This window comes from Heteronotia binoei, chromosome 1 (assembly GCF_032191835.1).
Source record: "Heteronotia binoei isolate CCM8104 ecotype False Entrance Well chromosome 1, APGP_CSIRO_Hbin_v1, whole genome shotgun sequence".
Taxonomy (NCBI): domain Eukaryota; kingdom Metazoa; phylum Chordata; class Lepidosauria; order Squamata; family Gekkonidae; genus Heteronotia; species Heteronotia binoei.
In genome coordinates, this window is record NC_083223.1 from 254,504,222 (window position 1) to 254,529,648 (window position 25,427).

At 47.3% G+C, this 25,427-nt stretch overlaps 1 protein-coding gene across 5 annotated transcripts in view; it reads right to left on the minus strand.

Moving 5' to 3' along the window:
• Positions 1-2,906: 2,906 nt before the first annotated feature.
• Positions 2,907-25,427, minus strand: part of DEDD (death effector domain containing) — a 36,193-nt gene continuing 13,672 nt past the window's right edge. For all 5 annotated transcript variants that reach the window (XM_060253559.1, XM_060253560.1, XM_060253556.1 and 2 more), the window contains 4 exons: positions 23,323-23,719; positions 21,264-21,371; positions 10,869-11,015; positions 2,907-6,344 (listed from right to left, as the gene is read on the minus strand). In XM_060253559.1, coding sequence (XP_060109542.1) covers positions 5,968-6,344; positions 10,869-11,015; positions 21,264-21,371; positions 23,323-23,647 — 957 coding nt within the window. In that variant the 5' untranslated portion in view covers positions 23,648-23,719 and the 3' untranslated portion in view covers positions 2,907-5,967. The remainder of the gene's footprint in view (positions 6,345-10,868; positions 11,016-21,263; positions 21,372-23,322; positions 23,720-25,427) is intronic.

Below are 25,427 nucleotides of genomic sequence, written 5' to 3' on the forward strand. Positions count from 1 at the left end.
GACCTTGATAGATACATGATCTGATTTGAAAGAAGGCAAATGTGTGTGTTTTCAATTCAAGTCAGGTTGGAGTGGGGGGAGGTTGGCAGAAATAAGTGTTTCTACCCCACAGGCCTTGGATACTTGACACTAGACAGAATTACAGTTCTGCCTTCAGGCAGCCCAAATTCTGCTGCCTGCACAAATTATATGTGAGCAGTGACTCACAAAAGCTCCTTCCCTTCCACAAATTTTGTTGGTGTTTTAAGGTGCTACTGGACTCTTACTCTTTTCTACTACTATCAAGTGTACAAGGTGCTTTACCAAGTACAAGATGACAAGGCTCTGCACCAAGGAGCTTACAGTCTAAGAAGCAGCAGAAGATAAGGCAGGGGTGGGTGACACAGACAAGGAAGAATGGGTGTCTAAGGGCCACTCTGGTCTTAGGGCTGTAGTCCTTGACATTCTTTCAAGGCATCGTCCTGTCTAACAAAAACCAAAAACTCAAAAACCAAAAGCAGCTGAATACATTTTCTAACAGTGACTGAGCAAAAGCTTCGAGGTCTTTAGACCAATGGTTTCCAACCTTTTGGGCATGGTAACCCACAAAACTGAACTTACTTGGTATGGTGACCCACTCAGGACTGGCCAAAGTTATTTGTTGCCCCAGGCAAACTCTGACTTTGGCACCCATCTAGCGCAGCATTCCACTTTCTACAGTGATGAATCAAATGGTTTTGAGAAACCAGCAAACATCTTACAAAGGATGGAGCTAACTCCACTATGAACCCCTAGCAAGGGGTATTCTGACAGATACAGCTTTTGCATATGGAGGTTATGTTCCAGGCTTTGAGCAGCTTTTCTTTCTCCAATACTCCTCTAATTGTCCCTAAAATTCTAAAAAACTTGTTCCAGTAATCATCAGGACATGTTTTACATGATCAATATGTATATGCAGTGAAGAAAAAAAATAACTAATATATGACATGGAAGATACTGTTTCCAGGGTCAGATTTTGGTTTCTAAAATACAAAAGAGAGCAATGGAAAGGGGTAGCCATTAGGAAGGTGGTGTTGCAACCCACTTTTGGGAACCAACCTACAGCTTGGGAAACATTGCTCTAGACCGGGGTTTCAAACATGCAGTCCAGGGCTAAATCAGGCCCCCAGAGGGCTCCTATCAGGCCCTCAACCAACTGGCTGTCATCTGCTTCCTTCTTATCTCGTTTCCTTCTGCATAAGAGCTTGCTTTGCAAGGCTTGCTCAATTGTACAGGAGCTACAGAGCAAAACCTCGGTTTTCTTCATTGGCTGAGGCTCCTCCCTTGGGGAGGAAGGGGAGAAGGCAGAGTTTGCTTTGCTGTGCGTTCTCAATCATGCAGCAGAGCTACTGAGCCAAGCCTCTCTTCTTTCTATTGGCTGAAGCTCCTCCCCACCCTGGGGAAGAAAGGAAAACGAGAGCTTCCTTTGCCAAGTTCCCTGGATCCCATGGGAGTGATACAAAGAAAGCACGTGTAAGACTAACGTGTGTTAATGTTTTAAGGGATTTTTTTTTTAAAAATTGTGTTTGTGTCCTTTATAAAGTTTATATCTCTGCTACCTAATCTTAAATAGTTACACACACAGCCTGGCCCAACCCGACATGGCCCGGCCCAACAAGGTCTCATTTATGTCCGATCTGGCCCTCATAACAAATGAGTTCGACACCCCTGCTCTAGACAAAGACTGCTGGGAACCTGCAAGGATCTTTTCACATATACCCCTTTTAACATATGGTAGCCCTGAAGCACAGCTCAGGCAGAGCCTCTCCTGGCAGCTAACTTGCAGCTAATCACGGCATTGGACAAAATGCACAAGCCCAGGAAAGCCAGATATATCTCCCAGCCTTAACACGTTCTGTTGCAAAGGTCACCAATGTTCTTTAATGAAACTGCTTCAGAGTCATGAAAAATATCCCAAGCTACTCTCCACCCCCCTGTATTACCAAGTTTCTTTTTCCATCCAAGATCTTGGGAGCCAAGCCTTTGGATGGGCTACCACCAAGACAGTCTAGAGTTGTATGCAGAGGTAGGGAATAGCAGACCACTGCTGTTAGTTCCTTACCTTTGAAAAACCCACAGGGCTACCATAAGGTGGCTGAGGCTTGACGGTAAAAAACCAGGTGCAAGAAACAGAACGTGGATTAGGAAGAGCAACAGAAATGAAGCTATTGACTAAGCAGCAGAGAAAAAGCCTTTGAAAGAAAAAAAAATTATGGAGAAAGTCTTGAGCAGACCTTTTCCTGGGTCTTCTAGAGCAGGGGTCCCCAACCCCCAGGCCGTGGACCAATACTGGTTGGTGGCCTGTTGGCAACCAGGCCATGAGTTGAATATTTATTTCATTATATATTACAATGTAGTAATAATAACAATAAGACAACATTGGATTTATATCCTGCCCTCCACTCCAAATTTCAGAGTCTCAGAGCGGCTCACAATCTCCTTTACCTTCCTCTCCCACAACAGACACCCTATGAGATGGATAGGGCTGAGAGAGCTCTCCCCAGAAGCTGCCCTTTCAAGGACAACTCTGCCAGAGCTATGGCTGACCCAAGGCCATTCCAGCAGCTGCAAGTGGAGGAGTGGGGAATCAAACCTGGTTCTCCTAGACAAGAGTCTGCGCACTCAACCACCACATCAAACAGAAATAAAGCGCACAATTGTATCATCCTGAAACCATCACCCTCTTCCCCGGTCTGTGGAAAAATTGTCTTCCACAAAACCAGTTCCTGGTGCCAAAAAGGTTGGAGACCACTGCTCCAGAGGATGCACAAGGCACTCCGCAGCAGCTGCCAAGCTTCCAAACTACTCATGAGAGATGGCTGCTCTGCAGAGACGAAGGCAAAGCCCTCCTGAAAGCACTGGCCAAGCACCACGCAGACCACTAGTAATAAAAGGCAGATTTTTTTTTTATTTTGAGAAAACAAAGCTACACTGGGATTATGACCAGTTATACTGGAAGTTCCTTAAAAAAAAAGAGAGAGAGAAGCTATGGATTTATTTTTTTTACACAAATTTGTGCCAGAATTGATGGGAGTAATTGCGTGTATGTGTGCGCGCCCATGTGCACACGGGAGGGAGGTGCACGCTCGGCAGAAACGCTCTTGAGAACGCTAAGAGCTGCCAGGTGCGGGTCGGGACTCGGGCCCTGTTTATGTGGTCATCGATGGCAGCAACAGCTTTCCCTGGACTGTACCAAACCGGGCTGCAGTGCAGAAATGCCTGGCATGGCAAGGATGTGGGTAACCTGAAACTTTTGTCTTAAGTCCATTTTTGGAGACTTAATAAAAATAATAAACCTGTGGCCTGGGAGGTTTACAGTAAACGTGGCTGCAAAGAGGAAGAAGAGCAGAATCACAAAGCACAGGAAGCTACCCAAAACGCCTCCTACCTCTTTTTTTTGGGGGGGGGGGGTTGCAAGGAGCCTTTCAAGGAGAAGCGGTGATTCTTCCCTTCTCCCAGCAGGGCTTAAAATGCTGCAGTCCAGGAAACAAGTGCCAGCTATTTCTCACTGACCATATGAACTGGCCCCACAATTGGAATTCCATTCAACCCCACCTTTAAATGGGAGTTTGCCCGCTTGCTTACCAGGAAGGAGGAGGAGAAAACAACCATTTATGCCAAATGGGAAAAGGCTCGGGTGGGGGGGGGAGGGAGTGTGGAGAGACCCACAGAAGATCTTTGCGCACAGACAGCACATCTAGCACAGGTGCTAGACGTGTCCAAGCAGCTCTCTTGGGTAGCCTCCCAAACCAAAGTTCCGCTTCAGCTGCTTCCAGATTCGTGGGATCCAAATTAATGCAAGACACAGAGGCGACAAACAGGAAAACAAATTCAGAAACAAAGCTGATTTTAAAAACAAACAAACAAATCCTACATGAAGATAGACTTGGATTCTCATTCTTGCTCCCTCCCCACCATTATAGCTTCATGTGATTTTTTTTTTTGTCAAGTGCCGACATCTCCCTTCTCTCCCTGCAACTGGAGCCTGAAGCGATTATCTCCTGGAACTGAGCACGAACAGGATTCTCATTGTACCAACATGAAGTTTTACGGAGACATGGATGTGTCAATTTTTTGGACAGGGAAGTGGTAACCCCAACTCATCAGTGCTACCAAAACATAAAAGTGCCCTCGAGCTCTCCCAAATTCCAAAGCCACTTGTGCGGATGGCCCAGCAGCTCCGGTGAGCTTTCACAACCCCGACGTGTCTGCCCTTCCTAGGACAATGTCTCCTTTTCTCTTTCCCCACTCCGGCCTCAAAAGCCCTCTGCTGAGGATATTTATCCTGAGACGCTTCCCCGCTCCTCCTTGGAAAGCTCCAACAGTCTTTTTAGAAAATGCATCATGACATTTAAGGAACATGAGAGGCAGCGGCCATGACACCCAGCAGCACCGATGGAATGGAAGGCAGGAAACCAAAATCCATCTCTTTCCTTTGTTCCTCCCACCCCAAGCGGGCCTCCTACGGGATTTGCTCCTAAAGCCCTTCACAGAGAGCCAGGCTAGAGCCAAATCCAGGTCCAAAAATGGGATAAGGAGTCCCAGCAGGCGAGGTGGGGAGCAAAAAGGCAAGGAAGGGCTGAGATGATGCAGCTGTGGGGACTCCCAGACTGGGATTTCTTGCCCTACTGCCTTTGGTCTGGCGTGACCGTTCACAGACAGCACGTTCCTCTTCCTTCCTCTGCTCCTGTAATCCCACCTGCCTCTTGAAGGCATGAAACAACTGAGATGGTCGGGGGTAGGGTAGGAGGGGTTCAAGGAGGTGAGAGGAAAAAGACCCCGAGGAGCATTCCTTTCTCTGTCATCTTTGGAGGCAGACGCTCCCTCTGACCAAAAAATGGTCAAGGGAAAGGCACACGCAGTGGAATCAGAGAGGTGCCGGACGGCTCTCCTTGCTCAGGAGGCCTGGTCAAGGGTAAGTGCTAGGTGCGGGGGGAGGGCGGTGTGGGGGGGGAACTCTTGGGGCCTGTTTTCATTTAGTGTTGCTAGCTGGGTTTGGAGGGGGCTTCAGAAGCAGGACCCCAAATAAATGTCCTCATCTCAAATGAGGACAATCCACCCCCTGGGGAGAGCTGATTTCAAAGAGGTCAGGTCTCTTCACCATCTTGCACAATGGATCCTCCTGCCTTCCACGAACAAGCTATTTCCTTCCAGAGAGAGAACCCCCCCCCCAAATATTCAATTGCATAACAGTTCATAAATCCAACTGGCAGGACTCGCTGCCATCTTAAAGACAGTGCTACATCGTGGAGGTGGGAGGACAGATTTGGTTTAAATTAAGAGCATCTTTCTGGTTCTCGTAGTCCAAGACACCAAATGCCTTCCCTTCTCTGCACATCGCCACCCTACCCCCACCCCAGACTCACAGCTTTGAAAGAAAATACTGGCATAAGATGCTCCCCTCACAAGAACAGCTACGTTTGGGTTCGGTTTCCTTTTTCTTTTAAATATAAAGAGACAAGTTGAAGTCTCATTACTTCTGGATCAGGCTAAGACCCAGAAAGACTTTTCTGGGCAATAGCCAATTGCGCCAAAGGGTAGTCTAATTTTTTGGAGACAGACAGTACCAACAAAAAACCCAAAAATAAGTAGTAGTAGAAGTAGACAGCACAAGAGAGAATGTGAAAAGGAAGGATGACAGACCTGGGGAGTTTCCGGCAAGAAGCCCAAAAGGCTCTCCCGGCCTGTGGAGAATGGCCCTCTCCAAAGACCTCGTAAAGAGGGGCCTGGGACCAACTTCTCAGAATTTTTTCCTGCCTCCCATTTTGGTTCCCAACCAGAGGGAGGGATGAAATCAACTGCATCGATTTCCACATTGGCAGGTCTTACAGTTGCTCAGGATTTGACTCCTTAAGAGAACACACACCCCTTTTTTTTAAAGGAAAAAAAATCCCAATTCCATTCCAAAGAAGAGGCAAAGATGAGAAAAAAAGGGTTGAGGGGGTGGGTTCAAGGAGCCGTCTGGAGCATCAAGTTCCTCAGGAGTTTCTGGCGGCCCACCTCGTAATCCTCTTCATCCACGTTGACCAGGAGCTTGATGGCCTCGTGGCCCACTGCTTGCTTGAGCGAGTCCGTGATAAAGACGCCTTTCAGGGCCTCCAGCAGAGAGCCGTTGATGTAGTCGCGCCAGAAGGCGTCGAGGTAAGTGAGCTCCGAGAACTTTATGTCACAGATGATCGAGCCCAGGTCCCGGGATTTCAAGATCGTGTTGGCCTGGCTAAAGCGCTCAAATTGCCGCTCAAGAGGGTCCTGCTTGTTGGAGAAGACGTTCCCCTCCAGGGCTGTCTCATGCTGGCAATACTCCGCTCGGACTCGGAGGCGGATGTCTGGAAAGGAGACAATGGAGAATAGGATAAGAACCCATGTTGGATCAGGCCAATGGCCCATCCAATTCAACACTCCGTGTCACAAAGTGGCCAAAAAAACCCAGGTGCCATCAGGAGGTCCACCAGTGGGGCAGAACTCCAGAAGCCCTTCTACTGCTGCCCCTCCAAGCACTGAGAATACAGAGCATCACTATCCCAGACACTATACCTTGTAGCTAATAGCCATTGATGGAACTCTGCTCCAGATGTTTATTCAGTCTCCTCTTGAGGCTGTCTATCCTTGTAGCTGCTGCCACTTCCTGCAGCAGTGAATTCCACGGGTTCATTTCTCTTTGGATGTATATTAAGAACATAACCATTGTGGGAAATTAGACAAATACTCTGTTTGGCCAAGGAGCAAAATCAGATTGCTTCCGGAAGCCTGTGAGCAAACCATGAAGCCCAAAACCTTCCTTCTCTTGGTCATCTGGTGCTTTTCCCCCCTCAGAGGTACACTGCTGCTAAACCAAGAGGCTCCATTTCATGATCATGGCTAGCAGTCACAACAGGACTGGGGGAAAGTTCCTGTCAGTGCCATGGTCAAACTCCAGAATGGAGAAGTGACCTGGGAAATAGACACATTGCATCAAGGCACTCTTTCTCAGGGCTAAGAACTCAGGCAGCCCCTTAGATTACTAGGAGGCTGCAGACGATGAAAAGACGGGAGATGGCTAGAGTGGCAGTGAAGGAAGACTCGGGATGAATCTGACAAGACACGGGCAAGAGCCTTTGAAAGCCTAATCCATGCTGGTGATGGCAGCAAAGAAACCGCATTTCTCCACCAGCACTGCATCTGCATTGTGTAGACCAGTGGGTCTCTTCCAGATAGCCAGGGGCCTATTGGGTTCTAGCCAATGGGAAGAGGTAGACTGTTCTGCAGCCTGTTGGGACCTTTTGCTAAGCACTTCGTGGATAAAATCTCTCGCGTCCTTTCCAACTTGCACTTTACAAGATCAGATGGTCCCAGGTTGCCGATTTCTTTAGCTGCATGGGATACCTTTCAGCTTGTGCAGTCTGAGTATGCGGACAGTATTCCTGGAAGTTTAAAACTTACCGCCTTGCCCCTCCTGGCTACTCAAATCTGCCAGGGGAAGGGCTGTTCAGGAGACAACAAATGCCAAACTGAGAGAGGGGGTTGGTCACTCTTGCCTTGAAGTGGGCAGTGGTGCATCCATTACTAAAGAAATCTACTCTGGGCCCAGGACAGCTGATTAACTTGTCCAGTCTCAAATGTACCATTACTTGACCAAGGTGACAGAACCGGTGGTGGCTGGCCAACTTTAGAGATTCCTGCAGTGGATTGTCTGGATCCATACCAATCTGGATACAGGCCCACTTAGAGGACTGAAACGACCATGGTTCCCTTGATGGATCACATGCACTGGGAGATGAACAGGGGGAGTGAAAACCTGTTAATTCTCTCCTGGACCTCCCAATGGCTTCTGATACCATTCATCACGGCATCCTTCTGGATCTCCTTTCAGCGCTGAGACTGGGAGGCACTACAGTGGTTCCAGTTCTATTGAGAAGGATAAATTTCAGAGTGTGGTGCTGGGGCACTGCTGCTCTGTCTCTTGGCCTCTGGGGTCCCCCAAGCTTCCATCATCCCCCATGCTTTTCAGCATTCTACGTAAAACCACTGGGAGAGGTCATTTGGAGATTAGGGCTGAGCTGGCACCCATATGAAGATGATACTCAGCTCTATTTCATGCTACCAACAGAGCCCAAGAAGGCTGTGGAAACTGTGAACAGATGCCCTGATGGAGTTTCGGAATGGATGAGGGCTAGCAAGTTGAAACTTAATCCCAAACAAAACAGAGGTGAGGGTTTTTTGTGGGGAGGGCATGTGTCTGATCAGGGAAATGGGTTGCCCCCTCTTCTGGATGGGGTTGCATTCTCCTTAAAGAAGCAAGTTCACAGCTTGCAGGTGCTTCTAAACCCAGGCTTCCTGTTAGATAAACAAGTGGCAGGGATAGCCAGGGTGTCTCTATCACCATCTTTGGCTGGAGAGCAAGCAGGGACACATTATTTTCTTGTAGAAGTCAAGAGAGGGAGGAAAATAAAAAGCAAGGATAAGAGTCAGAGAGAAAGGTATGTGGAGAGCGAGGCTTGAGGCAAAGTGGGAACTGAAGTGAGAAGCCGCTCATTGGAGAAGAGAAAACTTCATACAGCAAGGTTGGGAGGGGAGTGCTTGGAAGCAGGTTCTAGAGTAAAAGGAACAGAACAAAGTAGACTGTGGCCAAAGAAGCAAAGTAAATAGTTCAGATGTTTGAGAGCCGCAAGACATGAACATCAGGTGGTTGAGAGCTGGGAGGGAGGGAGGGAGGGAGGAAGGAAGGAAGGAAGGAAGGAAGGAAGGAAGGAAGGGAGGGAGGGAGGGAGGGAGGGAGGGAGGGAGGGAGGGAGGAAGGAAGGAAGGAAGGAAGGAAGGAAGGAAGGAAGGAAGGAAGGAAGGAAGGAAGGAAGGAAGGAAGGAAGGAAGGAAGGAGAGATGGAAAGAAAGCAACTTTAACTTTAAATGCATTCTCTAAGCCGCCAGCTAGCTTAGCCTGAAGAAATGATTTAAAGAGGGAAATGCTTTCTCCGAACTGGCTGACATTGTGGTGGGGGCTTCAGGAGCCACAGAACATGTGTAGAAGAGCCACATGTGGCTCTCGAGCCACAGTTTGGCCACCCCTGGGCTAGTATGTGGATGGGAAGCCACCAAGGAATATCAGGGTCACTATAAAGAGGCAGGCAATGGCAAAGCAACTCTAAATGTCTCTTGCCTTGAAAACTTCACAGGGTCGCCATAAATTAAAACAAAAATACATATAAAAATATATATTTTAAAAATATATATACATTTAAAATAAAAACTTAAAACAAATACATGAATGGAAGGCCCAAAGCAGAAAAGCCTTCAACTGCTGGCAGAAAGTGTGATGAAATACCTTTTTTCTTCTGGAGGCTTGGACTGAGTAAAACTTTCACCTTTAGTTTTAAAATGTTTTCCTCACTCTTGGCAGAGAACAGGGTGGGTGGGGGAGTCAATTCAATAGCTTCCCAGCCTCACCCTACCAGGCTTTAGACGTACTAATGAACACCTGGCTGGACAACAATGTGATGGTCCAGTCTCTCTCACAGAGACACCCAGTTACAAAAGTGAAATCTTTCAGGAAACAGAGTTTGGGAGGTTGAAAACCCCAAAGAAGTCTTTTCCCGGAGACTTCAGAAAAGTTTCTTTGACCTGCGCTACTCTGCTGGGGGTGGGGTGGGGAAACAGATGATAAAATCCTTGGCACAAGGAGGCAATGGTCAGGCAGCACCTGGCCTCACTTCAAAAAGGATGTGGACAGAGTGAAGCAGGTGCAGAGGAGGGCAACAGGAATGATCAGGGGCTGGAGACCAAGCCCTCTGAAGAAAGGCTAAAGGACTTAGGAATGTTCAGACTGGAGACGAGGAGGTTGAGGGGAGACATAATTCCTCTCTTTAAGAATTTGAAAAGCTGTCACTGAGGAGGGCAGCGAGCTGTTCCTGTAGGCTGCAGAGGATAAGACTCACAATAATGGGTTTAAACTATAGACAGAAAGGTACTAGCTGGATATATGTTTACAGTAAAAGTAGTTCATCAGAGGAATCGGCTACCTAGGGAGATGGTGAGCCCCCCCCCCCTCCTCTCAAGGAGTCTTCAAGACACAAGTGGATGAACTTTTATTATTGGTAGTCCCTGAACCCAAAATGGTCCAGCTCCCCTTGTCCAGGGTTGGGGCCTTTTCAGCACTGGGTCCAGCCTGGTGGAACTATCTTCCGAGTGACTCAGTTCCACAAGGCCTATAAGACTGAAATGTTCCACCAGGTGTACGGTTGAGGACAGCCATGGCTGCTGGTAAGACCAGTGGCCTCCCAGGTGTCTTATTTTCCACCTTTATATTGCCATACTCCCTGGTTAAGGACTTTCCCATCGGTGGAATATGATGTTACACTAGCTACCCAACTGCTGCCATCAGATGCCACCTGATTGTTCTGGAGGCACTCATTGTTATTTTATTCATCTTTATTGTATGTTTTTACCCTGCACTGATGAGATATGTGGTGTGCCCCCTGAGCCCAATTTTGGGAAATGGGCAGGACAGAAATTAAATCATCAGACAGCAGGAGCACCAGAGCCAGGCCTCTGAAAATGATCATGGGAAATTATGAAGAACGAAGAACTATGAGAACGCCGCCCACTTTCCACATTATATATTAGCAGACATGGCACCAAAGTTGTTAATTTTTATATACTATGGTTTTAGTGTTCTCTAATGTTTTATTCTGAGATTGTTTTATAATATATTGTATTTTATGATATCTTTCGCTGTTAGCTGCCCTAAGTCTGTTCATAGGGAAGGCGGGATACAAACAGAAATAAATAAATCACGGTGGTTGGGTAGGTTTGTACGGGAGCAGATGGTCCTTGAACCAGCAGCATTTGGAGGAGAAAGTCCTCGGTTACCAACTTACCACACGTCTGTTTGTCTTTAGGGTCTGGCGTCACCGACTTCCTCCTTTTCCGCTGGCTACCAAGGAGGGCCCTTCCCCGACCAGACCTCTTGGTACAAATCTGGGGACCTGAAGAGGAGCAGCAGACCAGCGGGTGGTGGGGAGGCACTGGAAGGCATAAGAAAGGAGGCTGATCAGCTACTAGGCCAAAGTGTTGTCCGTCCTTAATGTAATGCCCTCACATTTGATCTCGCCCTTCAGACTAAGAAGTTCATGGTGCCTTTCCTGGGATTAAAAAAAAAGGTAAAGGTGCAAGCATCAGTCGTTTCCAACTTCGGGGTGTTGTCGCATCACCACATTTTCACGACAGACTTTTTACGGGGTGGCTTGCCCAGTCCTCTACACTTTACCCCCAGCAAGCTGGGGACTCATTTTACCAACCTCAGAAGGATGGAAGGCTGAGTCAACCTTGAGCTAGCTACCTGAACCCAGCTTCCGCAGGATCGAACTCAGGTCGTAAGCAGAGAGCTTGGACTGCAGTACTGCAGCTTTACCACTCTGCGCCACGTGGCTCCTGGGATTAGTCCCATTTTAACCTCATCCTCTACCTCCAGGCCAGTCCCTCTCCTACCATATAAGGCATAATTGTGTGGAGAATACTGTGCACAAAGAAGATCTTGGGCCCCTGGCATCTCCAGTTTAAAGGGCATTGCAGGCAGGAGGTGTTAGCAAACACCTCTCTCTGCCTAAGACCATGGAGAGTAGAGTGTATTGAAAGCGGTGAATTAGTGGTCTGATTATAAGCATTAAACAGGCTCATATGTGATTAAACTCCTTTAACTCAAACTGCAACAGAGAACCCACTTAATTTTTAAACATAGTGGCAAAATGGCTAGCCTCCTGGAGAGGTGGCAAGCTGGCTTTAAAAGTTTCTCTGAGCTCAGAGGTAAGCAGGAGGGAGGGGGGGAGGAATTTAGCCCCTGGCATTACAGCAGCATCTGGGCTACCTCTTAAGAGATGCTAATTGAGCTACCTGAAGAGACAATGGGCATCTTTCTCTAGGCAGGAAACAGAGTGGGGAGAGTGCTGGGCTAGACCAGCCCCAGAGACTATCTCCAGGAATAAGCCAGAAGGCATGGGGGGTTTCCCAGACTGCCTACCAGAAAGGAGGCTTCCTGGGGACAACAGGAAAAGAAGCCTAAACCTGGGCAGACCAGGTAACAAGGGGTGGAGAGTGATGTGAAACTGGTGGAGTCAGAGGATTAATAAAAGCGCTTGCTCTGAAGAGCGCTCTCTTGGAGCTGGGACAGGAAGATAACAGACTGCTACGCTCCAGCCAGTAGCCAGCAGTCATCTTTGACCATGTGGCTGGGCCTGGTTGGATGCAGGAAGCCTGAAGCAATGAGGTATCATTCAAAACTTATTGTAATTTACTAAGCTTATATGTGCCTGCTCTGCTTAAACATCTGGTAGGGCAAGTTTTTAAACCAGGGACAGAAGGATGCGTTTCAAACCAACTTTTATTTAATCTTCTGGTTGCTGATCGTGTGCTGTGCTAAGATTATGCTTATAACTTTTCACTTTTTTGAAATAAACCTTTTACTGTTTTGAAGGCTGGCAGTAAAGCTCTGTACCACATAGTTCCCCAAGTGCCTTAGACCACGCTACTGTAATAGGGGAGTCCCGGGAAGGAGGAAGGCGCACAGTCAGCAAGGGTGCCAAGGGCTCTCCCAAGGAAGGACTTTGGTTTCTGTGGCATCCAGGTGCTGGGTAACAGGACTTTGAGGCCAGGCCTCAGAACTGGAAAGAGGGATCAGGAGTCCGGTTCCTCTCAGTCAGAAACCCCCAAATTGAGCAGGCAGCGCACCCTAGTGGCAGGAAGGAAAATAGTTCCCTTCAAGAGTTGGCAACCCAAGAAGGAGCGGACGGGACTGGGTTTGAAGGTCAAATTGGGCTGGTTCCATCACAAACAAACGTATCGGTTTTTTCTCTATTTCTCTTAAGCATGACCAGAGTACAAAGAAGGAGTTGAGTACTGTTAATACTGCATTGAAGAAACTGAAGTTTAGCAAGTACAGTTTATCATGCAGACATATGGAAACTGCCTCATACTGAATCCAACTCTCCAACTGCTACGAAAGGCCAAATATAAGCGTTTTAACCCAGTGCAAATGGGAGCTGGTAAATATGGAAGAGGTTCAATGTGGACAAGTGCAAAGTAATGCCGATTTGGGGTCAAAAATCCCAGCTACAAACGCAAGTTGATGGGGTGTGAACTGGCAGACTGACCAAGAGAGAGATCTTGGGGTCATGGTAGATAATTCACTGAAAATGTCAAGACAGTGTGCGATTGCAATAAAAAAGGCCAATGCCATGCTGGGAATTATTAGGAAGGGAATTGAAAACAAATCAGCCAGTATTATAATGCCCCTGTATAAATCGATGGTGCGGTCTCATTTGGAATACTGTGTACAATTCTGGTCAACGCACCTCAAAAAGGATATTATAGCATTGGAAAAAGTCCAGAAAAGGGCAACTAGAAGGATTAAAGGTTTGGAATGCTTTCCCTATGAAGAAAGGTTAAAACGCTTGGGGCTCTTTAGCTTGGAGAAGCGTCGACTGCGGGGTGAAATGATAGAGGTTTACAAGATTATGCATGGGATGGAGAAAGTAGAGAAAAGTACTTTTCTCCCTTTCTCACAATACAAGAACTCATGGGCATTCAATGAAATTGTTGAGCCGTCAGGTTAGAACGGATAAAAGGAAGTACCGTATTTTTGGAACATAAGACGCACTCCCCCCCCCCAAAAAAAGTGGGGGGGAAAGTGTGTGCGTCTTATGGAGCGAAGGTACGTACCTTCCTCCAGGGGGGGGCGTGATCCGCTGCCTCCGCCTCTGATCCCGGCGCTTCCCCCGCGCCTGCCTGCCTGGCTCCAGTTTCTTCCAGCAAGCGCTGGGATCGTTCCACGTGGCCCCACCGCAAACCCAGCGCTTCACGAGCGCCGGCTGTGGAGAGGGCAGCGTGCTTCCTCCTTGCCTGCCTGCCTGGCTCCAGCTCTGATGCTTACAGCAAGTGCCAGGATCGCTCCCTCCGCCCTCCGATCCCAGCACTTGTTTTAAGTATCAGAGCTGGAGCCAGGCAGGCAGGCAAGGAGGAAGTACGCTGCCCTCTCCGCAGCCGGCGCTTGCGAAGCGCTGGGTTTGTGGTGGGGCCACGTGGAGCGATCCCAGCACTTGCTGGAAGAAACTGGAGCCAGGCAGGCACGGGGGAAGTGCCGGGATCGGAGGCGGAGGCAGCGGATCGCACCCCAGGAGGAAGAAGAAGAAGAAGAAGATATTGGATTTATATCCTGCCCTCCACTCCGAAGAGTCTCAGAGCGGCTCACAATCTCCTTTACCTTCCTCCCCCACAACAGTCACCCTGTGAGGTGGGTGGGGCTGGAGAGGGCTCTCCCAGCAGCTGCCCTTTCAAGGACAACCTCTGCCAGAGCTATGGCTGACCCAAGGCCATGCCAGCAGGTGCAAGTGGAGGAGTGGGGAATCAAACCCGGTTCTCCCAGATAAGAGTCCGTGCACTTAACCACTACACCAAACTGGCTCCTATCGTCCGGAGCGCCTTATGGTGCGAAAAATACAGTATTTTTTCATCCAAAGGGTGATTAACATGTGGAATTCACTGCCACAGGACGTGGCGGCGGCTACAAGCATAGACAGCTTCAAGAAGAGTTTGGATAAAAATATGGAGTAGAGGTGCATCAGTGGCTATTAGCCGCAGCGTATTAGAACTGTCTGGGGCAGTGATGCTCTGTATTCTTGGTGCTTGGGGGGGGGGCAAAGTGGAAGGACTTCTAGCCCCACTTGTGAACCTCCTTTTTTTTGGCCACTGTGTGACCCCACCAGGGGGCGGCAGGGGACTGGATGGGCCATTGACCTGATCCAACATGGCTTCTCTTGTGTTCTTATGGAGGTGGGATTTATCACAGATGGCCAGTCTTTTTCAAGGTTGCTCTCTGCTTGCCTAACCTCCGTTGTATCCCAAGAGTTGAGGATGCAGTGGCCCCTGGTTCCACCACAGCTACACTAATGTTGTGCAAAACAACATCTAAGAAGCACAAAACTGCACACCTCTTTGAGATGCTGCAGGAAGACAAAATTGACCTGGCTTGCATAACAGAAACATGGTAGGAATACAATGAAGTGGTATGTCTGTCCCAGCTAACAACATCTGGTTATGTGGTCCTTCTACCCTGCAACTGGCCAGGGAGAAGGCGGGGCTATTACCTTCCACAAGCCCTTTAACTTCTGCAGATTTCCAGTACAGACTATCACTGGCTTTGACTGCATGCTCCTTACCAGGGCTTTTTTTTGTAGTAGGAACTCCTTTGCATATTAGGCCACACACCCCTGATGTAGTCATTCTTCCAAGAGCTTCCAGTAGGCCCTGTAAGCTCTTGGAGCATTGGCTGCATCAGGGGTGTGCGGCCTTATATTCAAAAGAGCTCCTGCTAGAAAAAAAGTCCTGCTTCTTATGGTAGAAACTAACGAAAGATCGGGTCACAGGTTCCCAATGCTGTGCCCAATGGTTCCCAATGGTGCTTGCTCACACCTTGTCTGGCACCAAGTATTTTTAGAAAGGGGGTGTGGTCAGGACAGGGGCTTTTGCCCAGCATGGCTTCTGGACATTTGATTGGTTGTACATTTTAAAAACTGATTTGGCAACATCTGTCTGCACAGCTCAAGAATCTTTACTGTATGAATGAAAGTAAGCTGTGGCAGCTGCCGGCTGGCTTTGCTTCCTATGGCAAGCACAGCGTGGCAGCCATTTTGTGGCTTCACCCGCCATGCTGTGTCAGAATTCCAAAGGTGCCCTCAGGCTCAAAAATACTGGGGACCCTTGCATTAGGCCTTCTGCTTGTCTACTGGGCACCCTCTCTAAGTTGGTAGAGGTACAGTTGGTGAATCTTTTCTCTTGCTAGATTCAATGTGATTTTAACTGGGAGATTTAACAGTACACCTTTTGCTAACCGACTATGTCCTTGTGCAAGTGGGTCCATTGAAACCACGTCTCATGTGTTATTAGAATGCTGTTATTATGTCAATATTCAGCGCAGCATTCTTGCTAGTATCTTAGAGTTTCCTGATTCATATAAACTGCTGTATCTATTAAACAACAAAGATGGGAACACAACTGATGCTGTGGCAAAGTTTTTGCAGGCTGCTCTTCTTATACACAGTAATGTATTGTAACTTAAATCCATATTAGACAGACTGACTTATTTTTGTACAGATTTTAGACCCTTTTAGAACGTTCTTTTGTTTGGACTCATGTTGGCATGTTTTATCTATTTGTATGCATATGTATGTACATCTATTTTTTTTCTCTTTTAGCTCTCTTTTAATGCCAATGAAGGTAACTGAACAAAACAAAAAGAGGTACTGGAGACTCCTACTGACATTCTGGGGGACATCAACATTCATGCCAAGGACATTTTGTTGGGCCCGGCTCAGACTTCATAGCTTCTTTGTCTCTATTGGGTCTCACTCAAATGGTGACTAGTCTAACACATGAAAGTGGTCATGCCTTGGACTTAATCTTTGGCACTGAGCCTTTGAAGGAAGGTTGAGTTTCAGGGATGGAGATTTGCCCTGAACCATGGCCTAACCACTACCTACTTAAAAGCCATGGTGAATGTGACTTCTGCATGAAGACGAGTGCAGATTTATACCCTGCCCTTCTCTCTGAATCAGAGACTCTGAGCAGCTTACAATCTCCTATATCTTCTCCCCCCCTCCCCACAACAGACACCCTGTACGATGGAAGGGGCTGAGAGGGCTCTCACAACAGCTATCCTTTCAAGGACAGCTCCTGCAAATAGCTATGGCTAACCCATGGCCATTCTAGCAGCTGTAGGTGGAGGAGTGGGGAATCAGTCCTGGTTCTTCCAGATAAAAGTCCACACACTTAACCACTACACCAAACTGGCTCCCGAAGGGGGCCCAGTTAAAATGGCCTGCCCATGGAGGCTCATAAATTCTTCTGGATTCCAGAACACACTAGGGAATTTTAGGATTCCAAATGTGTTTTGCTGAGTAGAAACACGGAACATAAAGCTCCTTGAAGCTGTCAACATCACCCTCATCAGCCTCTCCTGCTCTTGGGACGAAACCCAGCCCCCCTGCTCTACCACAGAGCTGAGTGATAGGAAAAGGGCTGGGAGATGTCTAGAACACTGCTACCCTGCCCTCCTGCCTCAACACAAGTGCTCAGCACATTCTGTATACAGTCTGTATACATCGGTTAAGCAGAACACAGCGTACTAAGCTGCATTAACAGGCCATTTCACAGCCAGCCCGCTATCAAACTCAATGAAACAGCTGTTATTTTTAAAATATATATATTTTATCGTTGGTACACTTTTTACACTAAAAGGGTTTTTTTTAATAAAAGATTAAATCGTAAAGAATACATTTACAGAGAATCAGTCAGTCTTCAGAATGTGTTAAAATGGCAAATTTGGGGAAGGAAACAACCTCTTTTACACTGCGCATATTTTTTATGTATGGATAGCCCAGGCTAACCTGACATTGCCAGATTTTGGAAACTAAGCAGGGTGAGCCCAGGCTAGTATTTGGATGGAAGACCATCAAGGAAGTCCAGGGCTGCTACGCAGAGGCAGGCAACGGCAAACTTCCTCTGAACTTCTCTTGCCTTGGAAACCCCACATATATTGGCTGTGATAGCTACATTCTTTATGTGTATTATTCTCCATGTTGCCTTGACCTGCATGGCCCAGGCTAGCCTGATCTTCATAAGAACTCGGAAGCTAAGCAAGGTCAGCCCTGGTTATTACTTGGATGGGAGACCATGAGGGAAGTCCAGGGTTGCTGCTCAGAAGCAGACAATAGCAAACCTCCTCTGAACTCCTCTTGCCTTGAAAATCCTATGGGGAGGCCATAAGTCGGCTGGGACCTGATAGTTTCTAATAAATTTGGTATGTGTCTGTCTCTGAATGTATTAGATTCATTTAGGGAGCCGGAGAAGCGTAGCAGCTGAGCTACCAATCAGACAGTCCCTTAACAGGGCCCCTGCCAAAAAATTCCTCCAATAAAACCCTCAGCCGCTGCCCATCTGGAGCCAGCACAGTTTAGCGGGTGGAATATCAAACTAGGATTCTGGGAGATCCAAGTTTGAATCCCCACTATGTCTGGGAGGTACACCAGGCAACCATGGGCCAGTCATACAAATTCAGATTAACCTACCTCACAGGGTTATTGTGAGGATAAAGTGGAAGGGAGGAAAACATCATAAGCTATTTTGTGTTCTTTGCGGGAAAAGCCAGGGCATTAAAAAAAAAAATCAAATGAATAAATAAATCTATTCTGGACCCAAAAATAAGCAAAAGAGCATTGTGTTAGAACCCATGTGTAGCAAATGGCCTGTTTTGAAGCCTTGCCTTCATGAATGTATCCCTGCCAAAGGATTAACAGAATCCTCAGAAGAGCCCAGTCTCCACAGATCAAACTGCAGGGAGATTTGCAGAGCAGGGGACATGTCCATTGTCTGTCCAACCACTAACTGATCCTCCTGCCCCGTCTCCTCATTTTGCAACCAGGATGGGATTGCACAGTTAACAGCTTAGATTTATACACATGTTCTCTGTAACAACTTTCAAAGTCCTTCCCCCCCCCCCATTTCCACACAAACACTGAGAGACTAGGCTACTGTACTGAGTATCGGTCTCCCCTCAAAATCAAATTCCAACTGGTCCAGAATGCCACAGGAGCTAGATGTATTGTTTCCATTCTGTAGATGGTTCCACGGGGCTGCCCATTTGTTACTGTGCTTAATTTAAGGTACCTTCATGGCCTTGGCCTCCCTTATTTGCAGGACTTCCTCTCCCCCTATGCTTCGTCACAACAACTTTGCTCACATCAGCAGGGACTTCTGTGGGAGCCCACCTGCAAAGGGGCAAAACCAACGACTTCCAGTACATGTGCTTTTCTCTGCTGTGGCTCCTGCCTTGTGGAACGGCTTGCCTGAAGAGGAGCTCAGGAAAACTTCTATTCTCCTAGCCTCACGCAGGCTAGGCAAAAACCGAATTATTCAAGAGCGCTTTTCTGCACTGGTAATAGGGTTGCACTGCACAAAACGGTTCACAAACTTATAATTTATTAAATTTATGAATCGCCTCATCCCAGCTGACGCTGGGCTCTAGGCAACGTACAACAAAAATACATATAAAATCAATATCGCAAGCTAATGAAAACAAATTGCAACCCAATGACATCCTTTATAATGTACTACAGTCCTGCTTTCTAGGCACTTGAGGGAGGGAGAAGGGGGAGGTGCCAGCCCAAAGACCTGGTAGAACATCTCTGCTTTACAGGCCCTGCAGAACAAGAACCCATGGGGCCCTGGCATCTTCTGGCAGAGCACTGTGCTAGGTCGGGGCCAGGACTGAGAAAGTCCTGGCCCTCGTTGAGGACAGCTGGACTTCTTTAGGGCCGGGGTTCACGAGTAGAGCATAGTGCTCTTCCAGGGATAAAGGGGAGGAGGTGGTCCTGTAGATATGTTGGTCCCTGACCGCTCAAAGCCTTAAAGGTCATAACCAAAAATATTGGATAAATGAGTGGAGCTGCTAGTGGTCTAATACTGCTGTATGCAGGTAGTAGAATCCTATTATGTAATTAGAATTCTATGTAAGTAGAATCCTATTACGTAATTTCTGTACCACTTAAAATGTTCTTTCCGGTGGTTCCAGACCTCTAAAATCCCAATGCCTTGTTTACTGAATGTCCTATTTTGTTGACTGTACTGATTCACCCTTTGTAATCCACCTTGAGTGCCTGTGAGAAAGAAAGACTATAAATAACATAAATAAAAATACATTTTTGCCCCTCCCTCCCAGCAAACGCAGCAGAAGAGTTTATACCCACTGCTTCCTCTTCAGGGGAGGGGGGTTCATCGAGGTGGTCCGTCCCCCAGGTGCCTGAGGGATCCTAAAGGCTTCCTACCAGCTCCTGGAGATTTTCCTACTTTGCCGGCTGACGGTTCTACCAAGGCCCTGACCACTCTCTGGAACAGGGAAATGGCCTAGGCTGTCAACACAGTCACCCTTCAGTACCACCCTGAGACACTGGTTTACCGGTGAACTGATGGCAATGAAACGGGAGGTATGATGGCTAGAGTGCTGCTGGTGGAAAAGTCAGAGCAATACAGCTCATAGAAGAGCCTATTCTATGGTGGTGATGATGGCAAAAATGCAGAAGACGACGATGAGATTGGATGTATACCCCGCCCTTTGCTAGCTAAAGGAGTCTCAGAGCAGTTTACAATCCCCTTTCCCTTCCCCTCCCCACAACAAACATCCTGTGAGGTAGGTGGGGCTGAGAGAGCTCTGACAGAACTGCTCTTGAGCAGAAAAGCTTTGGGAGAATTTGTGGCTGACCTAAGGTCACATCAGTCGGTGTATGTGGAGGAGTGGGGAATCAAACCTGGTCCTCCCAGGTAAGAGTCAGCGCACTTAACCACTATATCAAACTAGCTCTCAATGCAGTATTTCTCCACCACCATACTGTCTGTACATAATCTTCCAGCTGAGCTGTTCTGTGCAGTCTGGTGGCTTTTACATCACAGTTCGAGGGAACTGGATTCTGATCACACGATGGCCCACTGTGATCAACTGGCTACTTACTTCTCAGACAAAATTGCCCAGATCTTCCCTGGGTTAGATGTCAGTAGGAATGCATGTTTGGACAATGTAGCTTTAGCACCTGCTTGTTCAATTTATGTGGACACCTTTCGGTCAGCTTGTGGAGGATGTGGACAAGATCCTTGGAGAGGTGAGACCTACCACCTATGTTCTCAACCTCTGCCCTTCCTGTCTGATAAAAAATGCCAGCGAGGGGTCTGACTGAGTGAATAAGGGGAGTGGTAATTGCTTCTTTGAGGGCAGGGGGTTGTACCACCTAAGCTCAAGGAGGCAGTGATTAGACCTTTAAAAAAAAAAATCTCTCCCCCTGGGATAGCATTTCATCAGGGCAGTTCTATATTGTGGTTTTAAATGTTGGCTTTTTATGTATTTTTTTTTTTTATCATACCTGGGTTGTAAGCCACCTTGGGCTCCATACAGAAGGAAGGTGGCTAATGAAACATTTTAAATAAATAAAATAAGCGTGAGCAGCTCTGGTTAGGACCAAGTCATAAAAATAAAAACAAACTGCTGGGCTGCCGGTGATAAGGAAGGGCTGCCTTCAAATCCAGAAGATTCTTGACTTCCTTTAAGGCCAAAGAAGACAAAGACTGGATTCAAAGGGGCAGGAAGGCCCCCAGCAAGACCACCTTAAAACACAGGACCTGGCATCCTCAGGGAAGCTGAGCTGGCAAAATCCAGGTTTTGGGCCGTGAAGTCTCACCTGATTTGTGTTGGTGAGCAGGAGCGTGTTCCGCACTCGTGTGCGCACGGGGCGTCACATAGCGAATGGAAGTCTCTTCGAGGTACTTGTCTACGAGATCAGGACACACTGTGGAAAAAGAGAGCACATGAGAATGGACAGGCTTACCTGTTCCCAACAAGCAGAATGCAGATATTTTGTATGAACAGTAGAAGATCATGATATGGATCCCACCCCATGCCAGAGGTCAGCTCACGCTTGAAGGGGGGGTTGGGAGAAGAGCAGAATGTTAGGAAGGTGTCCTTTTTAAAAAGGGCGGGGTGGACTTTAAGAATTTGCATGCCACACAACCTCTAAAATCTTTTTTTAAACTCCTGAAGGAACAGGGCCAGTTTCTCCTAAAGGAGGAAGATGAAGGGGAAACCATCTCCAAGTGCCTTTTTCATTCACACCAAAGGCACTCTAGGAACACCTGGGGACCACACATGGAAGCAGGGTTGTTGTTGTTGTTTTTTAAAAAGAAGTTCCTCCTGCAGAAAGAGCAGTTCCATGGCTCACAGCAGTAAAGCTGCAGTACTGCAGTCCGAGCTCTCTGCTCACGACCTGAGTTCGATTCCGGAGGTTGGTAAAACGAGTACCCAGCTTGCTGGGGGTAAAATGTAGATGACTGGGGAAGGCAATGGCAAACCACCCCATAAAATGTCTGCCGTGAAAACGTTGTGATGCGACACCCTAGAGTCAGAAACAACTGGTGCTTGCACAGGGGACTACCTTTGTTTTTTTACTACTACAGAAAGGGACCTTGGTTCATGAGGCTGAGAAGCAGCAATCTGGGGAGGGATTTTAATGGGATGTCATCAACTCATCACTTTGGCTGATCAATTCTGTCAGGGAGTGGGCAGAAAACAGCCGGGCACCACTGTGCCTATATCCAGCTCTGAGTGAATCCCACCCCCCTCCCAGGACTGGTTGTTAACTGAGGAGAACATCAAATGAAGTCAGGAAGCAGCCTGCCACACATCCACTCTAGCCAGATCCCACTGAGAATTCCCTCCCAACAAAACATTTGGCTTGAGTTTTGGTGTCATCATTTGTCTTTCTTTTAATAATCGCTGTGGGCTACTTTGGAGTCACATTTTGGCAGAAAAATTGGGCAGATGTACTTCTACTCATTAGTAAATATATGCTTAACCTTCATTATTAAAAAAAAAGAATGTAGGTCTATTACTCATGCATATTAAAAAAGGAAACCCTCACGTTTAAAGTATACATCTAAGTACTGGAGTACTGTGTGCAATTCTGGTCACTGCACCTCAAAAAGGATATTATAGCATTGGAAAAAGTGCAGAAAAGGGCAACTAGAATGATTAAACAGCTGGAACACTTTCCCTATGAAGAAAGGTTAAAATGCTTGGGGCTCTTTAGCTTGGAGAAATGTCAACTGCGGGGTGACATGATAGAGGTTTACAAGATTATGCATGGGATGGAGAAATATATATATTGGCCACTGTGTGACATAGAGTGTTGGACTGGATGGGCCATTGGCCTGATCCAACATGGCTTCTCTTATGTTCTTAGATACTGGAGGCAAAATAACTTTGGAATCTACTTTTTTTTTTTGAAAGAAAGAATTTTATTAACTCATCAAACTTATTTACAATATGACGAGGGATCTATTTGTAAGCATGCCAGGGCATCCAGTGGCCCTGACTGCAAAATTAGGAGGAGATTGGATTTATACCCCACCCTTCACTACCCAACAGAGTTTCAGAGTGGTTTACAAATCTCCTTTCCCTTCTCCACACAACAGACACCCTGTGAGGTAGGTGGAGCTGAGAGAGCTCTGACAGAAACTGCTCTTGAGCAGAACAGCTCTGAGAGAACTTGTGGCTGACCCAAGGTCACCATCAGCAGGTGTATGTGGAGAAGTGGGGAATCAAACCCAGTTTTCCAGATAAGAGTCAGCACATTTAACCACGACACCAAACAGGAATTGGTCCATCCAACCAAGGTGCCCTTATTGCTATTGTTTCAGCACAATCAACAGAAATTATGAAAGCCCAAGCGATAGGAGACCTACCAGCCCTCCTCCTCTTCAAAGTGACATAGGGCAACAAGTCATGACGGGTGATGATCCTCAGCAGCTGCAGCACCTGGCGGAAGTTGGTCTCGTCGCAGCGGCCCTGCCTTTCCAAAGCCAGCAGAAAGTCCCGGCCACTGCGGATCATCCCCCGCTCGTAGTCATCGATCACGTCCACAAAGAGGAAGGACAGGACCCGGACGTCCCGGTGGGTCAGGTGGGTGCCCACGATGTCAAACATGCGGTGCAAGCTGTAGAGGCCGTGCTCCCGGTCGCCCTCTTCCTCCGGCCAGGCTTGCTTCCGACTCCGTTTCAAGGCAGCCATCTTGCGTGACTGCCAGGTCCAGTTTGGGCCACCCAGCTTCCTTGAGAATTGGAGCAGGAATGGCTTCTAGAACTGGAACACAAAGACGCAAAAAGAGAAGATTCCATCTGTCTGCTACGGCTAGAACAATTTGGCATTGATATTCATTGGGCAAAGCTGTGTAGCATCCTAGTTCTCTAATATAAAGCAAATTTCAATAACATCAAATGGTATTTTGCTGGTTTACAAACAATATGAATCTTCCAATAAAAACCAACAGCAGAAGAAAAACTCCTTCATGTTGCAATAACCAAACAGTGTAAATGAACAGAATGTATCTGACAAATGAAATCAATCAAAGGCACGCTAGCTGATCCTGAAAGCTACCTGTCTCAGCATCACAATCCGAACAGGTCTCTCCCTGGTCACCAGCCACCTCATCCTCGGAAGAATCTCTGTGAACAGGATGACTCACACAGGAGCAACAAAGCCCTTCAAATAATCTGGGCCCAAACTGTTTTAAGGCTTTATAAACATTATGTCATGGCTTCACACACGGAGTATCCAAAGTATTTCTCAGTCATTAGCTTTTCCAGTTGTTCCACCATTACTGGACAGTCGACCAGCATTGTTATCCCCACAGTGCTGACAAGGGGCTGAAAACAGCTGACCTAAGACCTCACTAAGACTAATGAGGCAGGATTCAAACTTCCTGATCAATAATCTGGGATCTTAGGGCCAATCAACAAACTATGGCTTTTGAAGAGCAGGGTGTCTGGGTTCTCCAGATCTTTGTGCACGTGGGCCAGCATTTTTTTCATATGGGGAAATGGCTGCAGGAGGAACCTTTCTTCCCCCTGTGGTACCATTCCGAGCTCATTTGGATTCTCTCTCTCTCTCTCCCATTTTAATATAGAAGTTGTTCCCTGCAGATGCTGCGTGGCTGCAAGGAACACAAACTCTTTAAAAGGAGTAATGTGTAGTTCAGCTTAGTCTCTATGCTATTTTATATCAACTTAAAGAAGTACTTTTCTCCCTTTCTCACAATACGAGAACTCGTTGGAACTCAATGAAATTGCTGAGCAGTCAGGTTAGAACGGATAAAAGGAAGTACTTCTTCACCCAAATGGTAATTAACACGTGGAATTCACTGCCACAGGAGGTGGTGGCAGCTACATGCATAGCCAGCTTCAAGAGGGGATTGGATAAACACATGGAGCAGAGGCCCATCAGTGGCTCTTAGCCACAGTGTATTGTTGGACCTCTCTGTCTGGGGCAAGCGAGCTCTGTATTCTTGGTGCTTGGAGGGGGGGCACAGTGGAAGGGCTTCTAGCTCCACTGGTGGACCTCCTGATGGCACCTGGGGTTTTTTTGCCACTGTATGACACAGAGTGTTGGAGTGGATGGGTCACTGGCCTGATCCAACATGCCTTCTCTTATGTTCTTAACTTAAGATGGGGCAAGAAATCACTCATGCTATTAAGTCCTGCCACACTCACTGAAACCAATTTTTGACCTACCCTCTTCATAAGTGTTACAAGAGTAGTCTTCTGCTTTCTCAGTATGACACATTGACTGTAGTGTTGTGGGCAGCATGTCCTATCAATCTTAGCCATCAAACACAACCACACACAAAGGCAGGAGTCTCTTAGGGATGCTGAACCCAACACCTTTCCAGATCTCCAGGTCAAACACCACAAACCTTATCTGCTTAGCTGGATACTTTGGATCAGCTGAGGTCTCCAGACAAGAAAGGGGTGATGGTGTCAGGGGATGTTAAGTGTGGGAAAGCACCTTTATT